Below are 15,001 nucleotides of genomic sequence, written 5' to 3' on the forward strand. Positions count from 1 at the left end.
TTTGCTTTTTTTTTAATGCATAGGGAGGGTTTCCCATATTTCTGTTTCTCACAAGCTGAAATATCACAACAGATGGATGTCACCTGGAGTTCCCCTACCCTGATGTGCTACAGCTTGCTGTGACTGAGGCCAGTCTGAAACCCATCAGACAGGACAGGAGGAAACTATCACATAAACCTAGCACGCACAGAACGCTCTGGTGGGAAGTAGGAGTTCCGCTCTTTGCACCACTTCTAAGGGACCAGCGGAGTACCACTTCTGTGCTCAGCGTTCACTGTAGCAAGTGTTAGTTTCACGTGGCTGGTTTTTTGTTTGTTTGTTTTTCCTTGTGATGCAGATAAACCTTGGGATTTTCTTCATTTTAGGTTGGCTACATTTTTAAGGAAAGCTCTGTAGGGAGAGACAGTGTCTTCCGTTAGGGCAACTGGTGTTTGGAAGAGGTAGAAGAACTTTCAGAAAACCCTCCTTTGTGTTTTTTAAATACTTGATTTGGTAACTGCAACTTTGGTATTTGATTCAGAACCAGCCCAAATGTGTGGCAGTCCAGCACCAAGCCAGACTTTCTGGTAAACCACCTTCAGTCAGGGTTCTGGTGAAAGCTCCACCACTGCCAGACATCATCCCCTGCTCCTGGATTGCAGTCTAGAGCTACGCTACAGGTCGGGCACTGTTGCTTGGGAATTAAGTTATTTTGAAATTCAGACTCCAGATGCTCTAGTAAAAGAATCAGATCAGGGAAGTTTTTAATTAGAGAAATAAAACATGCATTGGTAATAGCACTTCATTTCTTTCAGGCATTTTATTTCATAGGCAATGCCAAATTTTTTGCTTTTTGTTCTGAATTAGGAAATGTGATTTTCCACAGAATTTTGAATGTCCCAGTGTTAGCTATCGGCATGCTGAAAAACATATGTTTGTACGTATGTATGCCTGTTAATAATGCTGCTCATTTATTTGTTAGTTAAGCCTAACACGTCACTGCCCTGGGTGGGCAGGACTTGATCCTGCTCTGACTGACACCCGTGTACAATAACTGAGGCTGGGGAAAGCCATTACTGTAAGTCAGTGACAGAAAACAGAGTGAAAGACTTTCCTCTATCCTAGGCTGTCGTGCTTCTTAGAAATACCTGAGCCAATTTTAAAAGAAGTGGTTTGTATATCCAAACCTAGCAACACAGAGTTTCACAGGAGCCTGGTTCCTCTGTGAAGAAGCAAAGCAACCTGGCCAACGGCGATGTATTTATTACCTTAACGGAGTACCTTGCGTAAACCCAGTTACTGAAGGTACAGCTGAATGGCGGCAAGAAATTCTGGACAGGGCGTGATTGAAGTCTGTTTACTGTAGTCCTTATCACTGAGGTTTTTTTCTAGCCTGCAGTTCTGCCTGAATAAGGGCCTTCTGTGTTACTCTGCAAGAGAGCTGGGGGAAAAAAAATGGTAAAATGCCCATTTAAAAAAATGCCAAGTGACACCATCGCTAGTGCTCCCAGTTTGTCATTATTGTTGTTCAGCAGTAGCACTACCAGCTACTGAGCTGCTTGTCGTTTTGGAAGACTGATCAGTTTTGTGTGAGTGGCACTAGTACCAGCAGTCTTGGCGAGGGAGGTTTAACTGTTTATTCGTTGACTCAGCCCTTCCTGAGAAAGCTCTGGCTCCGTTCTTCCTGTTGCACACACAAACCCTTAACAAATACTGTGACGCCTTGCTTTCAAGAGCAATGCACAGGCACAGAAAAGTTCAGGGAGGTGGAAGCACAGTGGGAGCAACTGATGGCATGACAAGGCAGCTCGAGGTCTGTGCCACCGAAGCTTCAGCACCTTCCAGTTTTTTCTCCTGTGTTGTCTGCATACCCCCCCTTTCCTGTCTAGAGAGGGGCACATTTTGGAAAGCAATTTCCCTGCCCAGCATATTTAGAAATAGGTTAATGATACTGCGACTTTAAATAGCAGCCTGGTGTGCAAGAGCAGGATTTATGGTCCCAGTCAGCTCATTGAGCAGCAGCAGCCCGGGTCCGTCCGCCCTTGGCAGGGAGCTGAGCGCCACGCCGTGACTCTGCACATTCGGTCCGTGGAGTTGCATCCCGCTCTGAGGGGTGCCGCGGTGAGTTACCAAATGTCAGGAGTGGCTGTGAGACGCTGCCCCGAGGAGGCTGCAGGCTGTAGGAAGCCACGGACTCTGAAGTGACAAGCACTCTTTCAAACTTCTCGGATGGCAGGATTTTTAGTGGGTTGGTCTAGTACCAGGTGTGTCTTTAAGGTCTCTGTGTAAGGAACAGCCCACACGCTCCGTGAGTGTTCTGGCACATGGCACCACAAACCTTGCTGCGCTGGCACATTGAGGGAACTGTGGTTCTGCTGCAGTGACACGCAGAGAGTGTCGCAGCTGCCAGGAGCACCAAATGTGGTTGGGTAGAGTACAGATACTGCTATCAGTGTGTAATTTACTCTAAGATTTTAAGCGATTCTGAGGTAAAAAGGGATCAGGGATTTATTGTAAGCATGGATTATTATAAATAGATCAATCCCAAAACAGGAAATGCTGCTGTCTGACTTTCTCCATTAAAGTCAGATGCCAGACATCAAGATTCAGATATTGAGGCCAGACTCTGGTGTGTTTATAACCTACCAGGCATCACACAGCAGAACGTAGCTATGGTGCCAGACGTAATTATTCACAGATTACCACAGAGCATCAGCCAAAACAGGACAATTATTAGATACCACAAGAAACGCCAGATAGAGAGGAAAACAAGATGCATACAGAAACAGCCACTAGCCTTAGACATTAGTATTTCAGAGTTTGGAGACAGGAACTACCACAATATTCAATTCGTCACACAGTAATTAATCCTGATGAGTTGGAGCTGCTTATATCTAAGAATTCCTCAGTATCATACCTTCCCCATGTGATAGTTAATCGGTGCCATTGTTCCCAGCACATGTGACCGTCCCTGCTCTGACATGTTTCATGTGTGACACAGCAGGAAGTTCTGGCTCTCGTATTTCCAGGCTGTGATATTAGAATCATAAAATCATTTAGGCTGGAAAAGACCTTCGGGATCATCAAGTCCAACCAGCACAAATTACCATTAGAGGCAGAACACCTCAGATGTGGGGTGATCATCACCTGAAAAAATCAGATTTTTATTGCTGTATTATGTGTGACATATATTTTATTCTCATGCATCTGTGTTTCCACCTTGTACGTTGTCTTGAGGGAAGTGTAAGCTTCTCTGACCAAGGCCTGTCTTTAGTCCTGCTCCGACATTTCCTAACACAGGAAGGCCCTGGTCCAACTGGTACTGCTGGATGTTATGGAATTTAAGGAAATACAATATATATTTTTGTTTTATGTAATAAATGAATACCGTCTACTCCCAAGAGGCACATTTTAGAGAGCCACAGAGCTGTTACTAAACTACTAAGGATCTAGAATGGTTCATCTGCTTTGGTGAATGTAGAAGTCTGGTGGAATGCCCACGCGCTGCCCATCGGTTGTCCCTGCAGTAGGGCAGTTCTGGATGAATACTGAGAATGGCTGGATATAAAATATCCTGGAATACTAACAGCAGGAGTAATCCCAATTCAACATTAAAGAGTATGTTTTCTTGAGGATTTTTGTAGCGAGATTGACATTATTTTAATACCGATCCCATGACATAACAATGAGTTTTGATAAAGCAAACGTATGAAGCCACATTCCTGGCTTCCCTGAATTCAGGATAGGGGCTGCTCTACTTGTGCCAGCTGGCAGAGAGTCCCAAGGGGCTGCCTGCCAGGTATGTGCCCTCAGAAAGCTCCAGCCACTGCTACTCCTCTTTTTTTTTTTTCTGTCCCTTGACCTCTCCTCCTGTGCCAGGGACCGTAAGGAGGTGATGCAGGAGCCAAAAATACTAGCTGCTGTTGGCACAGCTGGGGGCTACAGTCCCTTGGGCTTAGTGGGGTGGGGGAAAGAATTTGCCTTATGATTCCTAGAGATGCCTGAAGTGTATTTCTGAAGTGTATTTCCTCACTGTCAAGCATGGAGCACGTTGGGTCCACACGGACACGGGGTCAGCCTGACTTGTCAGCGTCAGTCCCTGGAAGGGGATTTATATGTGAGGGATCATTGGCCTGTGGTCGTGTACCTACACCGCAGCAGGGTTAACGTTTTTGGTTATGATGTGGTAGGGGGTGAAGTTGTTATTTTCTGACATTTAGCTCTTTGTAACGTCCCTTTGGAGCCTTCGCGCCCCGGCCAGAGGGCGGCTCTGCCTTCCCTCGGGCCCGCCTCGCGCGTCCCGGCATGCAGCGCGGCCCCGCCCGCGGCCCGCCCGCCGACATGGCGACTCCCATGCACCGCCTCATCGCCCGCCGCCAGGCGTGAGTGCGGCGGGGCCCGGCGACGGGGGGAGAGGGAGGAGGGGGCCCGCGGCCGGTCCTCGGCCCTCACAGGGGCAGGGCGGCCCCCGCTGACCGGGCACGGCGCCCTCAGCCGGCAGGCGAGCGCCCCGCAGCGCGGCCGGGGCCGGGGCGGGCCGGGGGGAAGGCGGCGGGGGGCTGCCGGGGGCTGTGCAGTTCTAAAAACGGCATTTTCCTGGTCCTGTCGTGTGCTTACAGACCTGTAAAAATGGGTAGGGGGAAGGAAGCAGGGGCCCTTTACTCAGAAATGGGTAGTGCTTGCCAGGAATTCCCTCGGTACAGAAGGGATCTGATTTCCCAACAACGAAACGAGGAAAAGCCAACGCTTGTGTTTGTTGATGTTAAGTACATTAAATCCCTGCGTCCCACTGTCATTATTTGTGTGAGGATTTTCTTGTTTGCTTGTTTTCCTCCCTTCCTTAGAACAATTTGTGGTTGCTTTTTCAAGAGTGTTTTTTTTGTCCTGTCTGATCACAACAGGTGGATAAAGTGTAGATGGCTTCTGCATCTTCATTCCCTTTTTGTTGTTTAGTATAGTTTAGTTGTTCTTTCTTATTTTCCAGTGGAAAATAACTTGGAATTTCAAAGCGCTTTTACAATACTGGTTCTTTTAGGTTGCTATTTTATAGAGGTTAAGGAGTGATTTTTTACAATTCTTGTTGCATCTTTAGGTGTTTGATGGGTGTTTGCTGAATTGTACGTTTGCTAATCTCTGCTTTTAGGTTGTAGCCGTTGATCTGTGTTAAAAGTTAAAAATAGTTTAATCTCATGCTTTTCATTAATGTTAAAGCTCGTTAGTGTTGATATATTTATAGGTCTGTAGTTGCTGAGCTATTTTGATCTGTTTTCCTGGTTGTTGCTTTTAGGGCCTGATCTTATCGTCCTAGCTTGCATAAAGTTGTGTGCCCTAGTCATGTGAGCAGTATTAGAGCCCTGGAAATACTGAATTTTGTTGTTGTTGCTTTGAGCTGCCCTTCTCTTCCTGTGGAGAGAGGTCTGGGCTGGTTTGTGGTACAAAATAACAAAAAGTGAATGTTTTTCTGTGTTGACTAAGCAGAGATAGTGTCCTTGTTTTGCTTACATGCAACTCTTGTGGTAGAGCCAGAAGACCAGGGCAAGACAAAGCAAACTGTTCAGAAGACCTTGATTTGATTTTTTTGTTTTGTTGGTGTTCCTTGCAAGAGCTCCTGCTTCCTGCTGAAGTTTGAGTTAACTGTGCGGTGTAGGTAGCAAGTTCAGTTAGTCTTACGGTGCTGATTTACGTCAACGTTTCTAAAGCTAAATCATGAAGCCAAGTAAACTTTGCGTTGAGAGAGTAAGGAATGTTCAAAATAAGATTCCCTTTGAGATGCGGTAGAACTGCCACAAAAAGCGATAGCTAGATGTGAAGGAGAAACAACCGCTACGTTGCTTTGAAAAGCAACGCCCCTTTCTGAGAGCAAGGTGTTCGCCGCTCGTCCGTCACTTCATGCTCTAAATACTAAGTGAACAGTTGAGGATCCTCCTCCTAGCTGGGCCAGGCTGTTAATTTTGGATGATTAAGATGTGCTGGCTGTCAAAAATGAGTGTCTTCGTGTTGAAAAAACGATGCAAGGTGGAAATAAGTTACAGCAGTTTCAGTGAGCTGTATGAGAGCTACAAAGTCCTGGCTCTGAAACTAATTTGTGATATGGCCTTGAGTGAGTCACTTGGCTGCTGTATGAGTTTCCTTATTTGTAAAGGAGGAGCACATCTGTGAGAAGAAATGCAAACAGATTTGTTTTTAAACTTCAGAAATGTGGATTAAATGCTAGAATATGAAAAACTGATTTTTTTTCACTTAACTCGCACCTAAAAATGATCAAAGAATTTGATCGCCGAAAACTGAAATGCAGATGTAAAATGCTCGTTTATACTTCTTGTGTTTGGATGGTAGAGAGTAGTAAGTAAACAAGAACCTGTTCTTGCAATAAATCTTCTGACAGGCTTTAATAAATCTTAGGGAAGTTGAGGTAAGTTACAAATAGAAGCAGCTCTGTCTTACTTGCTCAGAATCCCAGGCTCTTTGTGTTAATTTGGAAGCATTCAGGAGCTGAGGGTTAAATACTAGGTTATAGGAATGCAGATTGCAAGCTAGGCTACCAGGAGCTTGTGCAAGCGTACAGTGAAATTCAGGTGCAGTTGCTCAGTGCGCTGACAGTTAACGTCAGTAGTTCAGCATTAGCTACTGTAGCAGAAGGAGGCTTAAGCTGAGGCTCTGGAACAGAGGAAAAGTGTTTCTTTGTTCTTTCATAAGTAGTTGATACGAGAATATTTTGATAACTGAAGTAGCATGAGTTTGCCAAAATTCTGTGTGTACGTTACTGTTCTTGTCCCGATTCAAGATGTGCAATAGTTAAAGCACCCACGAACATTGCTCTGGTTTAAACATGGCTGTATGTATTGCTAAGAATTTGTGTGCTAAAGAAAATCCGTATTTTTTCAATAGGTAGAACAGACTTGGAGTCAGTCGCTTAATGCAATTCTGCATTTTTATAGGGAGGCAAACAAGCAGCATGTAAGATGTCAGAAATGTTTGGAGTTCGGCCATTGGACGTATGAATGTACAGGGAAGAGAAAATACCTGCACAGACCTTCGAGGACAGCTCAGTTAGCGAAAGTTCTGAAAGAAAAAGAAAAGCGACTGTTATTGCAGCAAAGGTAAGGTTGGCACAATGAGAATGTCCGGTTCGTTAATGAAAAGGTAATGTTGTGGGTGGGTGGGAAAAATGGTGCCCTAGGCCTTCTTCTGTGGCCTTTTCTTCCAGGCTCTGAGGTGTTTGTTCAGAGTCAGAACCGTTGTGTGTGGTAGGTGGCGTATGTACACTCGGACCCCACAAGATTAAAGCGGTTTGTTAACACCTGCTTGTTGCTTTGGGTCAAAAAAGCTTTAAGTGCATCAGAAACAAAAAATAAAGTGTACTGAGGTAAGGTTAAAATAGTCGGAGGCTCTTTGTAATAGAATACGGCTTCCTGAGTTCCTCAGTTGCTTGGCTCCTTAAGTTCACGTGCGAGCAGGTTGAGGATTTGAAGACCCGCTTTCTGTCACTGTTTAGCTTGCTGGCGTCAGTAGAGCCTGCTGCTTCTCAGTCCTAGAGGAGTTGAGAGGGAAGGAAAGGTGAGATGATGTTTATTCCTTAGTAAAGACTGCTACAATTAACTAAAACCAGAACTCCTGAGTTTTATTTAGGGTTCTGGAGGCAGTGTGTGGTGCCACAGGGAAACCAAGCAATTGTAAGGAAGCAGCTTTGTTTGATACGCAACCAACTAACCGCTCTCCCTTGGGTGGTTTCATAAAGTAGCAAACTCACAGAATTATACATACGTTAAAACGCTAGAGGGAGGCACAGGCCTATCCGTGGCAGCCTGGCTTAGTCACAGGCCTCCCCGTAGGTACTTTGGGGTGTAGCTCTGTGTACTCACTGGTACTCGTCCCTGGCTACCTAGGTAAGGGCGTACGGCCTTAACGATAGAAATGCGAGCAGTGGGCAGTCGTACCGGAGGGATTGTAGTTTGCTTCAAAGCTTGAGGATCAAAGACTCTTCTTCTTGTCAACGGGATTTTGTGAGGGGTGTGGAAAACTCTTCTGTGTAATAATCGTAATATTTTCACACAACTGGTATGAAAAAGAAAAACTTGCAGAATCTCATTTTGCCAGCATACAAATGGCATTGGGTACTTTTATTGAAACATAGTTTACACTGAAGAACTCCAGAAAAAGAAGAAGAAGAAACGTGTTATCAGCACATGCTGCTATCTACTTTTCTAATTCAATAGTTACTGTTATTTCCGTGTACTTAAGATGGCTTTCAGTAATAATTTCAGTTGAGGCAAAAGTATTCTGGGTCATAAAAGAACAACTTCCTCACATATCGGTGGCACATTTAGCACATTGTAAGTACGTGATGAGGGATTACTTTAATCACAAATGTTCATTCGAGGTTGAATTTTTATATGTTAATGTTTATATGTTAATGTTTCCCTACAATGGGAAAAAAGAGGATGCAAAGAGGATGTGACCGGTAAACATGGCTGAAATATTTAAAAATAATTGAAAAATCCCAAACTGAAGACTAGTAAAAATCTCTTAAAGTGGTTTGTTAAATATCACCAAAAAAGTTTCTTTTACTGCTAAAACGTTCTGCGAGTGTATGAATACATGGCAATCTGAAAGACAAATAGCTGGAAAGCATCCATATAAATAGATTTTGTGTCTTTTGTACCTGAAAAAAATGCATGATGAAAGCTCCAGACTAATCCGATCTTCTAATCCTTTGTTTCAATCGGTTCAGTTATTGCTAAATACGGGTACACAGAACGTTTTTTGTATCTGTATTCCCCCCCTGCTTCTCCCATCCCAAGATGTTGTCTGTATAATGCAAAAGAAAAAAGTACAGGTGAGTAAAGCGTTCTTAACACAGAAAATTAGAGGTGAATTGCTGCTTCCCCCCCGGATTTGTAGGTATTGTTTTTCTAGTTTGAATAGCAACTGCAAATAGATACCAAAGGAGCTTTGGGCAGTGCAGATTGCTGTAAGGGGGAAACCAGTTTACTAATACTGAACTCAGCTCCTCTGTGCTGCTGTATATTTAATTTTCCTACTGCATTAATCAAAGGCATTGTTTTTCCCTCCCCTTAATTAGCGCTGGAGAAAGTACTGCAGAAAGGAAGACCAAGAAAAAAAGGTATGTGGGGAACGATGACGAGTTGTACGGCTACTCAGTGTGTGATCTTGCACTGGGTATTGCAGCAGGCAATTTGGAAGGGGCATGTGTGGAAACTGAAAGTCAACGTTGCAGATGCGGATTTGTTGTAAAGCTTTTAGCCTGTTGAGGGCACTTGCATGGCAGATATTTGGGAGAGTTTGTACTCTTCCCTGTCCAAAAAACTTTAAATTTTTTGTCGTCTGCTTTTCTCCCTGGTCATTCTCCTATCTCTGTGTGATCTTGTTTTAATAAGTCTTCCTATTTCTGCCTCAACGTTCATCGAGTAGCTTAAACAGTTGTGCAAGAATGGCATACGGCATACTGTTTCTAGTCTGTACTCTCTCCACCTACCCATCTTGCCCTTCCTTTTGTTTTCATCCCTTTTTCTTAACAGCTCTCTTTCTCTGGAGCTTTGTCTAGAGAATGAAGTACGTATCTTAAAAATAATAAATAAAAAATCTAGGAACTAAACGTTTCCTCCTTTACCATTCTCCATCCCTGGAAAAAAAAATAGTAATTTGAGCCAAGAGTTCTTTTACCATTCTTCCTCCTTTACATATGCAGTAATGCTAGCATGGGAGTCCACTTCAGTCTCTATTAGCAAAATCCTTTCAGGAGCAGCTAGAGCCCTGGCTGTAAGACTCCTGCTAATCACGTTACAAGTTTTACAACGGGGGATGTCCGTACAGTAATCGCCTCAGTGTCTCTTTGCCTTTAGTTGACTGACCTCTGTCTCTAAATCTGACCAGTTAAAAACAGTCTTGTGGTTTTTTTTTAAATGCAAGGCCTTTTGCTTTGTGTGTCAGTCGTTAAATGAGCCAGAGCAGTTTTTTAAAACATGCCTTTATATGAAGCTCTCGTGTTAAATATGGCTTTGTTGGAATACTTGATTAGTACCTTCTACTATCAGAATGTGTTTTATCAAGGGCTTCTTTCTCGGTAGCGTTCACTTATTGTTGGAATTGTCTATGGCTAGTGAGATCATAAATTAGCCGATTTCTTAACAATATAGTTCAGATCTCTTCCTTCCTCAGCTTTCTCATGTGTTGCAGTCTTTTACTTGGCATAATGATTTTCAGAGTAGTTGAGCTCTAAACCACTGCCAAAAGGAAAAGAACAAAAGAATTTGGGTTGGGGGGTGGTTTGAGCATTGTTTCCTTAAAACTTAACAACTTTGCTATGCTTGAATTGTTATCCTGTTTTTATGCAAGTATAGAATCCATCAATGTAAATTCCTTTCCAGGTCACATGGCATTTATATCTTTAGTATGATAGAGGAAAAAAGAAATGCAGAAAACTCAGCGAAGCAATGGCTTTGTAAGTTCCAGATTTAAAAAATGCACAAGTGAGACTTCTGGCAGCAGTGAGCGCTAACCTTTTACATAGTGTGTGTTTGTTTTGATATAAACAGTAATAAGGAAGCTACAGGCTTAACCAGAAAAACAGGAACAGGCAAAACTACTGTTGTACAATGTTGTAACCTTAGGTGGCACAGAACTGTCTCTGAGTTTATGTTGGCTTCATCACTCCTATATGGCATACTTGCTTTATTAATTGGAAGCCCCCTTGATGCTGCCTGTCCGAAGGGTCCTAAGTCTTGTCCTAATTCACTTGTTCCTTCAGGCAATCCAGCATGTGAACAGGCAGGTGATTGCGCCCAACTTTGTAGGTTTGATTTAAGCAGCATGTTTAAAATCACCTGGGGCTGTTAGGTGACTGCAATGGAGTTAGGGTAAAATCGGAGAAGGGTGATAGCCTATGTTACCAAATGCAGCAGTAATTCCGTGGTTCATCATGCATGGAATAATATTAGTAGTTAACATCTGCGAGCTTGTTTTGGGGAGAATGAATGCTTATCTGTCGGAGAAATGCTGTGCTTTTCCAGTGGTACAGCAGACCCACAAATCTGAGACCTCCCAACACATAGCACCTAGGATGTCACGTTACCGAATTAGGACAAGATAAAATAGGTGAATTTTGCTTGTTCCCATGTCCGTCTTCCTTTTGTACCTACCGATAGGCTGCCTATTGCATCAGCTGGAAACAAGTATCTGCTTGCTCTTTTCTCATGGATCTAGCCATTGCCTTCGTGTAGGTGAAGGTATCGAGTATTGTATCTGATGTTTCAGATACATGGATGTTTTGGGGGGAAAAAATGTTTTGTCAAGCTTACCATTCAGGGGATCCTCTGATCCTTGCCCGTATAAATGGGTCTGCACTTTCAGTGTAAATTGTTTAGATTGAAACTACTGGTTTCTATGGGAGTTTGCCCAGAAAATGCCAAATTCCACTTTAAAATAGACACGTTTTTTTCTTATCTTGTTTCACCGGTTTTTCACCAACAATGTCTGTATGTAACCGGCCTTTATGATTTTTTTTTATAAACAGCCATTATGTCTGTGCACAGAGAGGGAACCGATGCCCCGTGCATTATAAAAACTTCAGTGGTTCATAGCTTATTGCAAGCATTCAGATTCATCAGTTGACATGACAGTGGCCGATCTGATGGAGAAAACATTACTCTCTAACAGATTTAACGTAGGCATTTCCTGAATTTTTATACTTAACCAAACACTGAGATAAAACCTACAAATCTGCATTATTATTTCTAGCATTTTTGCACAGTGTTTGGTTGATTTGGTGGGAAGAAGGGTGGATTAGTACCTTTACATTTTGCTTGGAGAAAGATTTATGGAAGAACTTAATTGTACTTTCTTAGAATTCATATTACATCACTTCAGCAAAGACCTTGATCTTGAGAACAGCAGCCTTACAGTGAGAGCTAGACATGGAGGACAAAAAAAAAATAAATTGCAGAGCCTACAGAAATCCACTTTACAGTGTTCCTAACTCCATCTTTATCCTGGACCGTTTCCATACCTTCTCTTCCACCCCGAAAACAAAGCATCCTGTAGCGGCAGGTAGCGTGGGTTCTTCTGCCAGGAGTAATCTAAGAACGGTTTCCGTTGAGCACAATTCTGACGTTTGTGAAATCTCACTGATGAAACTTCCACCAACTCACGTTGCCAAAATTTCACTTCTCATTGCAGTGCTAGGGAGCTGATCTTTGTTACTTTTTCCCCTGGGGCTTCAGTGGTACAGCACATTCCTGCTTTTCCTGCAACTTTGTTCTTCTATTCAGGCGAGTCGGCGAAGACGCTAGTCGTTACTATGAACAGGAGCCTTGCCAACTTTCAAACTTAACTTTTTTTTCCTGTAGTCCAGTTTGGGCTTTCACGTTGTCCAGGGCAACTTACTTCACGTGCATGGTGTCATTCTGCTGTTGCTCAAAGGGCCAAAATTAATTTGTTCAGAATGCAAGGGGATGTTGGGAGCGGGGAGCAGGAGGGAAGGAAGATTGTTAAACTGTTAGGCCTGGAAATTTTCAGGCCGAATAATTGGTCTTTGGATTACGACAGAGTATAAAGAGCGCTCTGTAATGCCGTCTGTAGCAGGCCTGTTCTCATCTGTGTATTTGTTTTCTTTCAGATCTAAAAGTGTGACGAGTTCCAGCAGCAGCAGCAGTGTCAGCTCAGCTAGCGATTCTTCATCTGACAGCGAAGATTCCTCTACCTCCTCTTCTGATGATGATAGTGACAGTGATGAGAGCTCCTCAACTTCCTCGTCGTCTCCATCCTCGAGTAGTACTACTTCTTCTTCAGAGTTCGAATCAGATTCTAGTTCCTCTAGCAGCAGCAGCAGCAGCACAGACAGTAGTTCTGATGATGAGCCACCAAAGAAAAAGAAGAAGAAATAATACGTTGTAGCGAAGAACTGTTGCTGAGCAAATTATAACATTCTTCAAAGATGTTCTGAGCACGTGGTTGCCAAGCAGTTTACCTGGTCAACATTTCTACTGCTAAAACTTTCTAAATGTTTTGCATAGTTCATAGGACATGAAAGGTATTAAATGGCACGTGAAACTTACTGAAAGAGTATTTTTGTGGTTTATCCTTTTATGGGAAATTTTACTTTTTTAGTTTAAAAATCTATCATCAGATTTGTTTATACGAGCTAAGGTCCAGTAACCTGGATGTTTACATGCTGGAAAGCAAAAGCCTTTTATTGCAGATCATGCTGTGCATCTCATACTACTACTCTGTTCATGGCAACTTCACTTACATGTAGAAAATCCTCCAGTCTGATAGAAGCAAAAGTTGTACACTGCTGGCTGTAGAGCCCTGTCATTGTTGAAACTGAATGCGCAACGTTGCACACAGAGGGCCTTCCATCTCGCTGTTAGCAAACGTATTATATGCTGCTGAGCTTTTTTTCTGATGGCTTTTCCTGATGCTTCCAGGTCGAGTCTTAATTGCAACATAAAACTTTAAATAGCGTTCATTTGTTAACGATCAATATGCTACTTGTACTGTACAGAGGCTTTAGTCTTTTCAGCTTTGCCTGTTTCCATATTTCATGTCTTTGTAGTATTTTTCTGAGACAAACAGAGTCTGTTGTAGCATTGTCTATGTAGGAAAGAGGAGCAGCGCACAGTGGAAGAATTACGACTGATGCTGCTTAGGAGTTTCATCTTTGTGCCTTTTTTTTGTAAATTAAATGTATCCTAGTGAGAGAAGGGCTTGAGTGGGTGTTTTTTCGGAACTCCAATAGCTTTCCACACAGAGTACAGTTGATAAAGCCAGAGAAATGGTAGTGACGAGCAAAAACAGGCACTATTTTTTAGGAGAGAGAAGAAAGGCTATTTTCACGGGATGCTCAGTAAGGAGTGGAGTTGTCTTTTAAAAGAAGTCTGAAGGACAGTGTTTCCATTTTGATATTTTTGGAAAAAAAAAAAGTTCCGTAATGCAAGATTGCCAATCTATGTTGTTGAGCACATGGTAACTGGCATTATAGTCTGCAGTATAATCAGTTCATTATTTTTATCGAAGTGTGTACATGTCTGTGGAAATCTGGCACAGGAGAAGCAAGTTAGTGCAAAAAATAAAAATCCAAGCATACTGCAGAACGATTCTTGCTGGTTATAAATTGAAACTTATTTGTTCTTTTGGTGGACTTGAGCTGTTGGCATTAGTATTTTAATTTGTGATGCCATCTCCTGAATTTCTTACTGTTGGAGTTACCTTTTCTGAGGGGGAGGCATCACATGTGGAAGAATTCTTAAATATCTTGGTCTGGGTAAAATATAGTAACTAAACTATTTTTTATATTTTTATGGAAAAGTAGTGTGTAGAATTACTTTTGAATAAACTGTGCTTATATTTAAATGTTTGAAAATATATATGTTGTGTGTTTTAGTCTGTTTTAGTGTGTTTTACAGAACACTGCAGACTGTAAATAAAAATTATCAGAAAGTTGTTTAAGTCTTCTTGAGTAAATGTACTATTTAATGGGAAAAGTTAATAAATTATTAAACAGTATTTGTTAAGTTCATGCTTACTGCAAATCAAAATGCAAGGCCTTTGGAACTTTGGAAAATAGTACTTTCATAGGTCTGGGTTTAGGGTCATCTCTAACAGCTTCAGCAAGCTGTGCATGACTGAAGCGGGTGCGTTTGGAAGTTCGCATCCCTAACTTCCACTTTAAGGGCACAGCCGGGCTGTAGGGGACTGCGGGAACAGGGATGTGGAGCCCGTCTGTGTGAAGATGACATGCTACGAAGAATAAAGGCTTTTGTTTTGGTTGATGTTGAGCCGAGCAGCAGTGTGGATGCGAAGGGGGTTGTGACGAGGAAGGGCAGTTGTTTCGAAGGGAGAGGACAGGGGATTGAGTCTAAACTGTCCTTGCCATGCTGTTGTGACCACGCTGTACATCGGTTTCTTTAATGCTGCTGGTGTTTGTGTGTAGATTGCTTTGTCAGAAGTGTATTGCTCCACGCAGAAGTGTTATTACTGCTGCCCGTTGAGCTGTTTCTGCCAA

At 42.7% G+C, this 15,001-nt stretch overlaps 1 protein-coding gene across 4 annotated transcripts; it reads left to right on the forward strand.

Moving 5' to 3' along the window:
- The first annotated feature begins 4,258 nt into the window (after positions 1-4,258).
- Positions 4,259-14,440, forward strand: ZCCHC10 (zinc finger CCHC-type containing 10). Of its 4 annotated transcripts, none has more exons than XM_040573505.1 (4): positions 4,259-4,361; positions 6,918-7,079; positions 9,062-9,103; positions 12,614-14,440. In XM_040573505.1, exons 1-4 carry the CDS (start codon positions 4,285-4,287, stop codon positions 12,879-12,881), a joined length of 549 nt encoding a protein of 182 aa, XP_040429439.1. In that variant the 5' UTR covers positions 4,259-4,284; the 3' UTR covers positions 12,882-14,440. The 4 variants fall into 4 exon arrangements, with proteins under 4 accessions (XP_040429439.1, XP_040429438.1, XP_040429440.1 ...); XM_040573504.1 differs by lacking the exon at positions 4,259-4,361 and adding an exon at positions 4,557-4,730; XM_040573506.1 differs by lacking the exon at positions 4,259-4,361 and adding an exon at positions 4,616-4,782.
- The last annotated feature ends 561 nt before the right edge of the window (positions 14,441-15,001 follow it).

This window comes from Cygnus olor, chromosome 14 (genome assembly GCF_009769625.2).
Source record: "Cygnus olor isolate bCygOlo1 chromosome 14, bCygOlo1.pri.v2, whole genome shotgun sequence".
NCBI lineage: Eukaryota > Metazoa > Chordata > Aves > Anseriformes > Anatidae > Cygnus > Cygnus olor.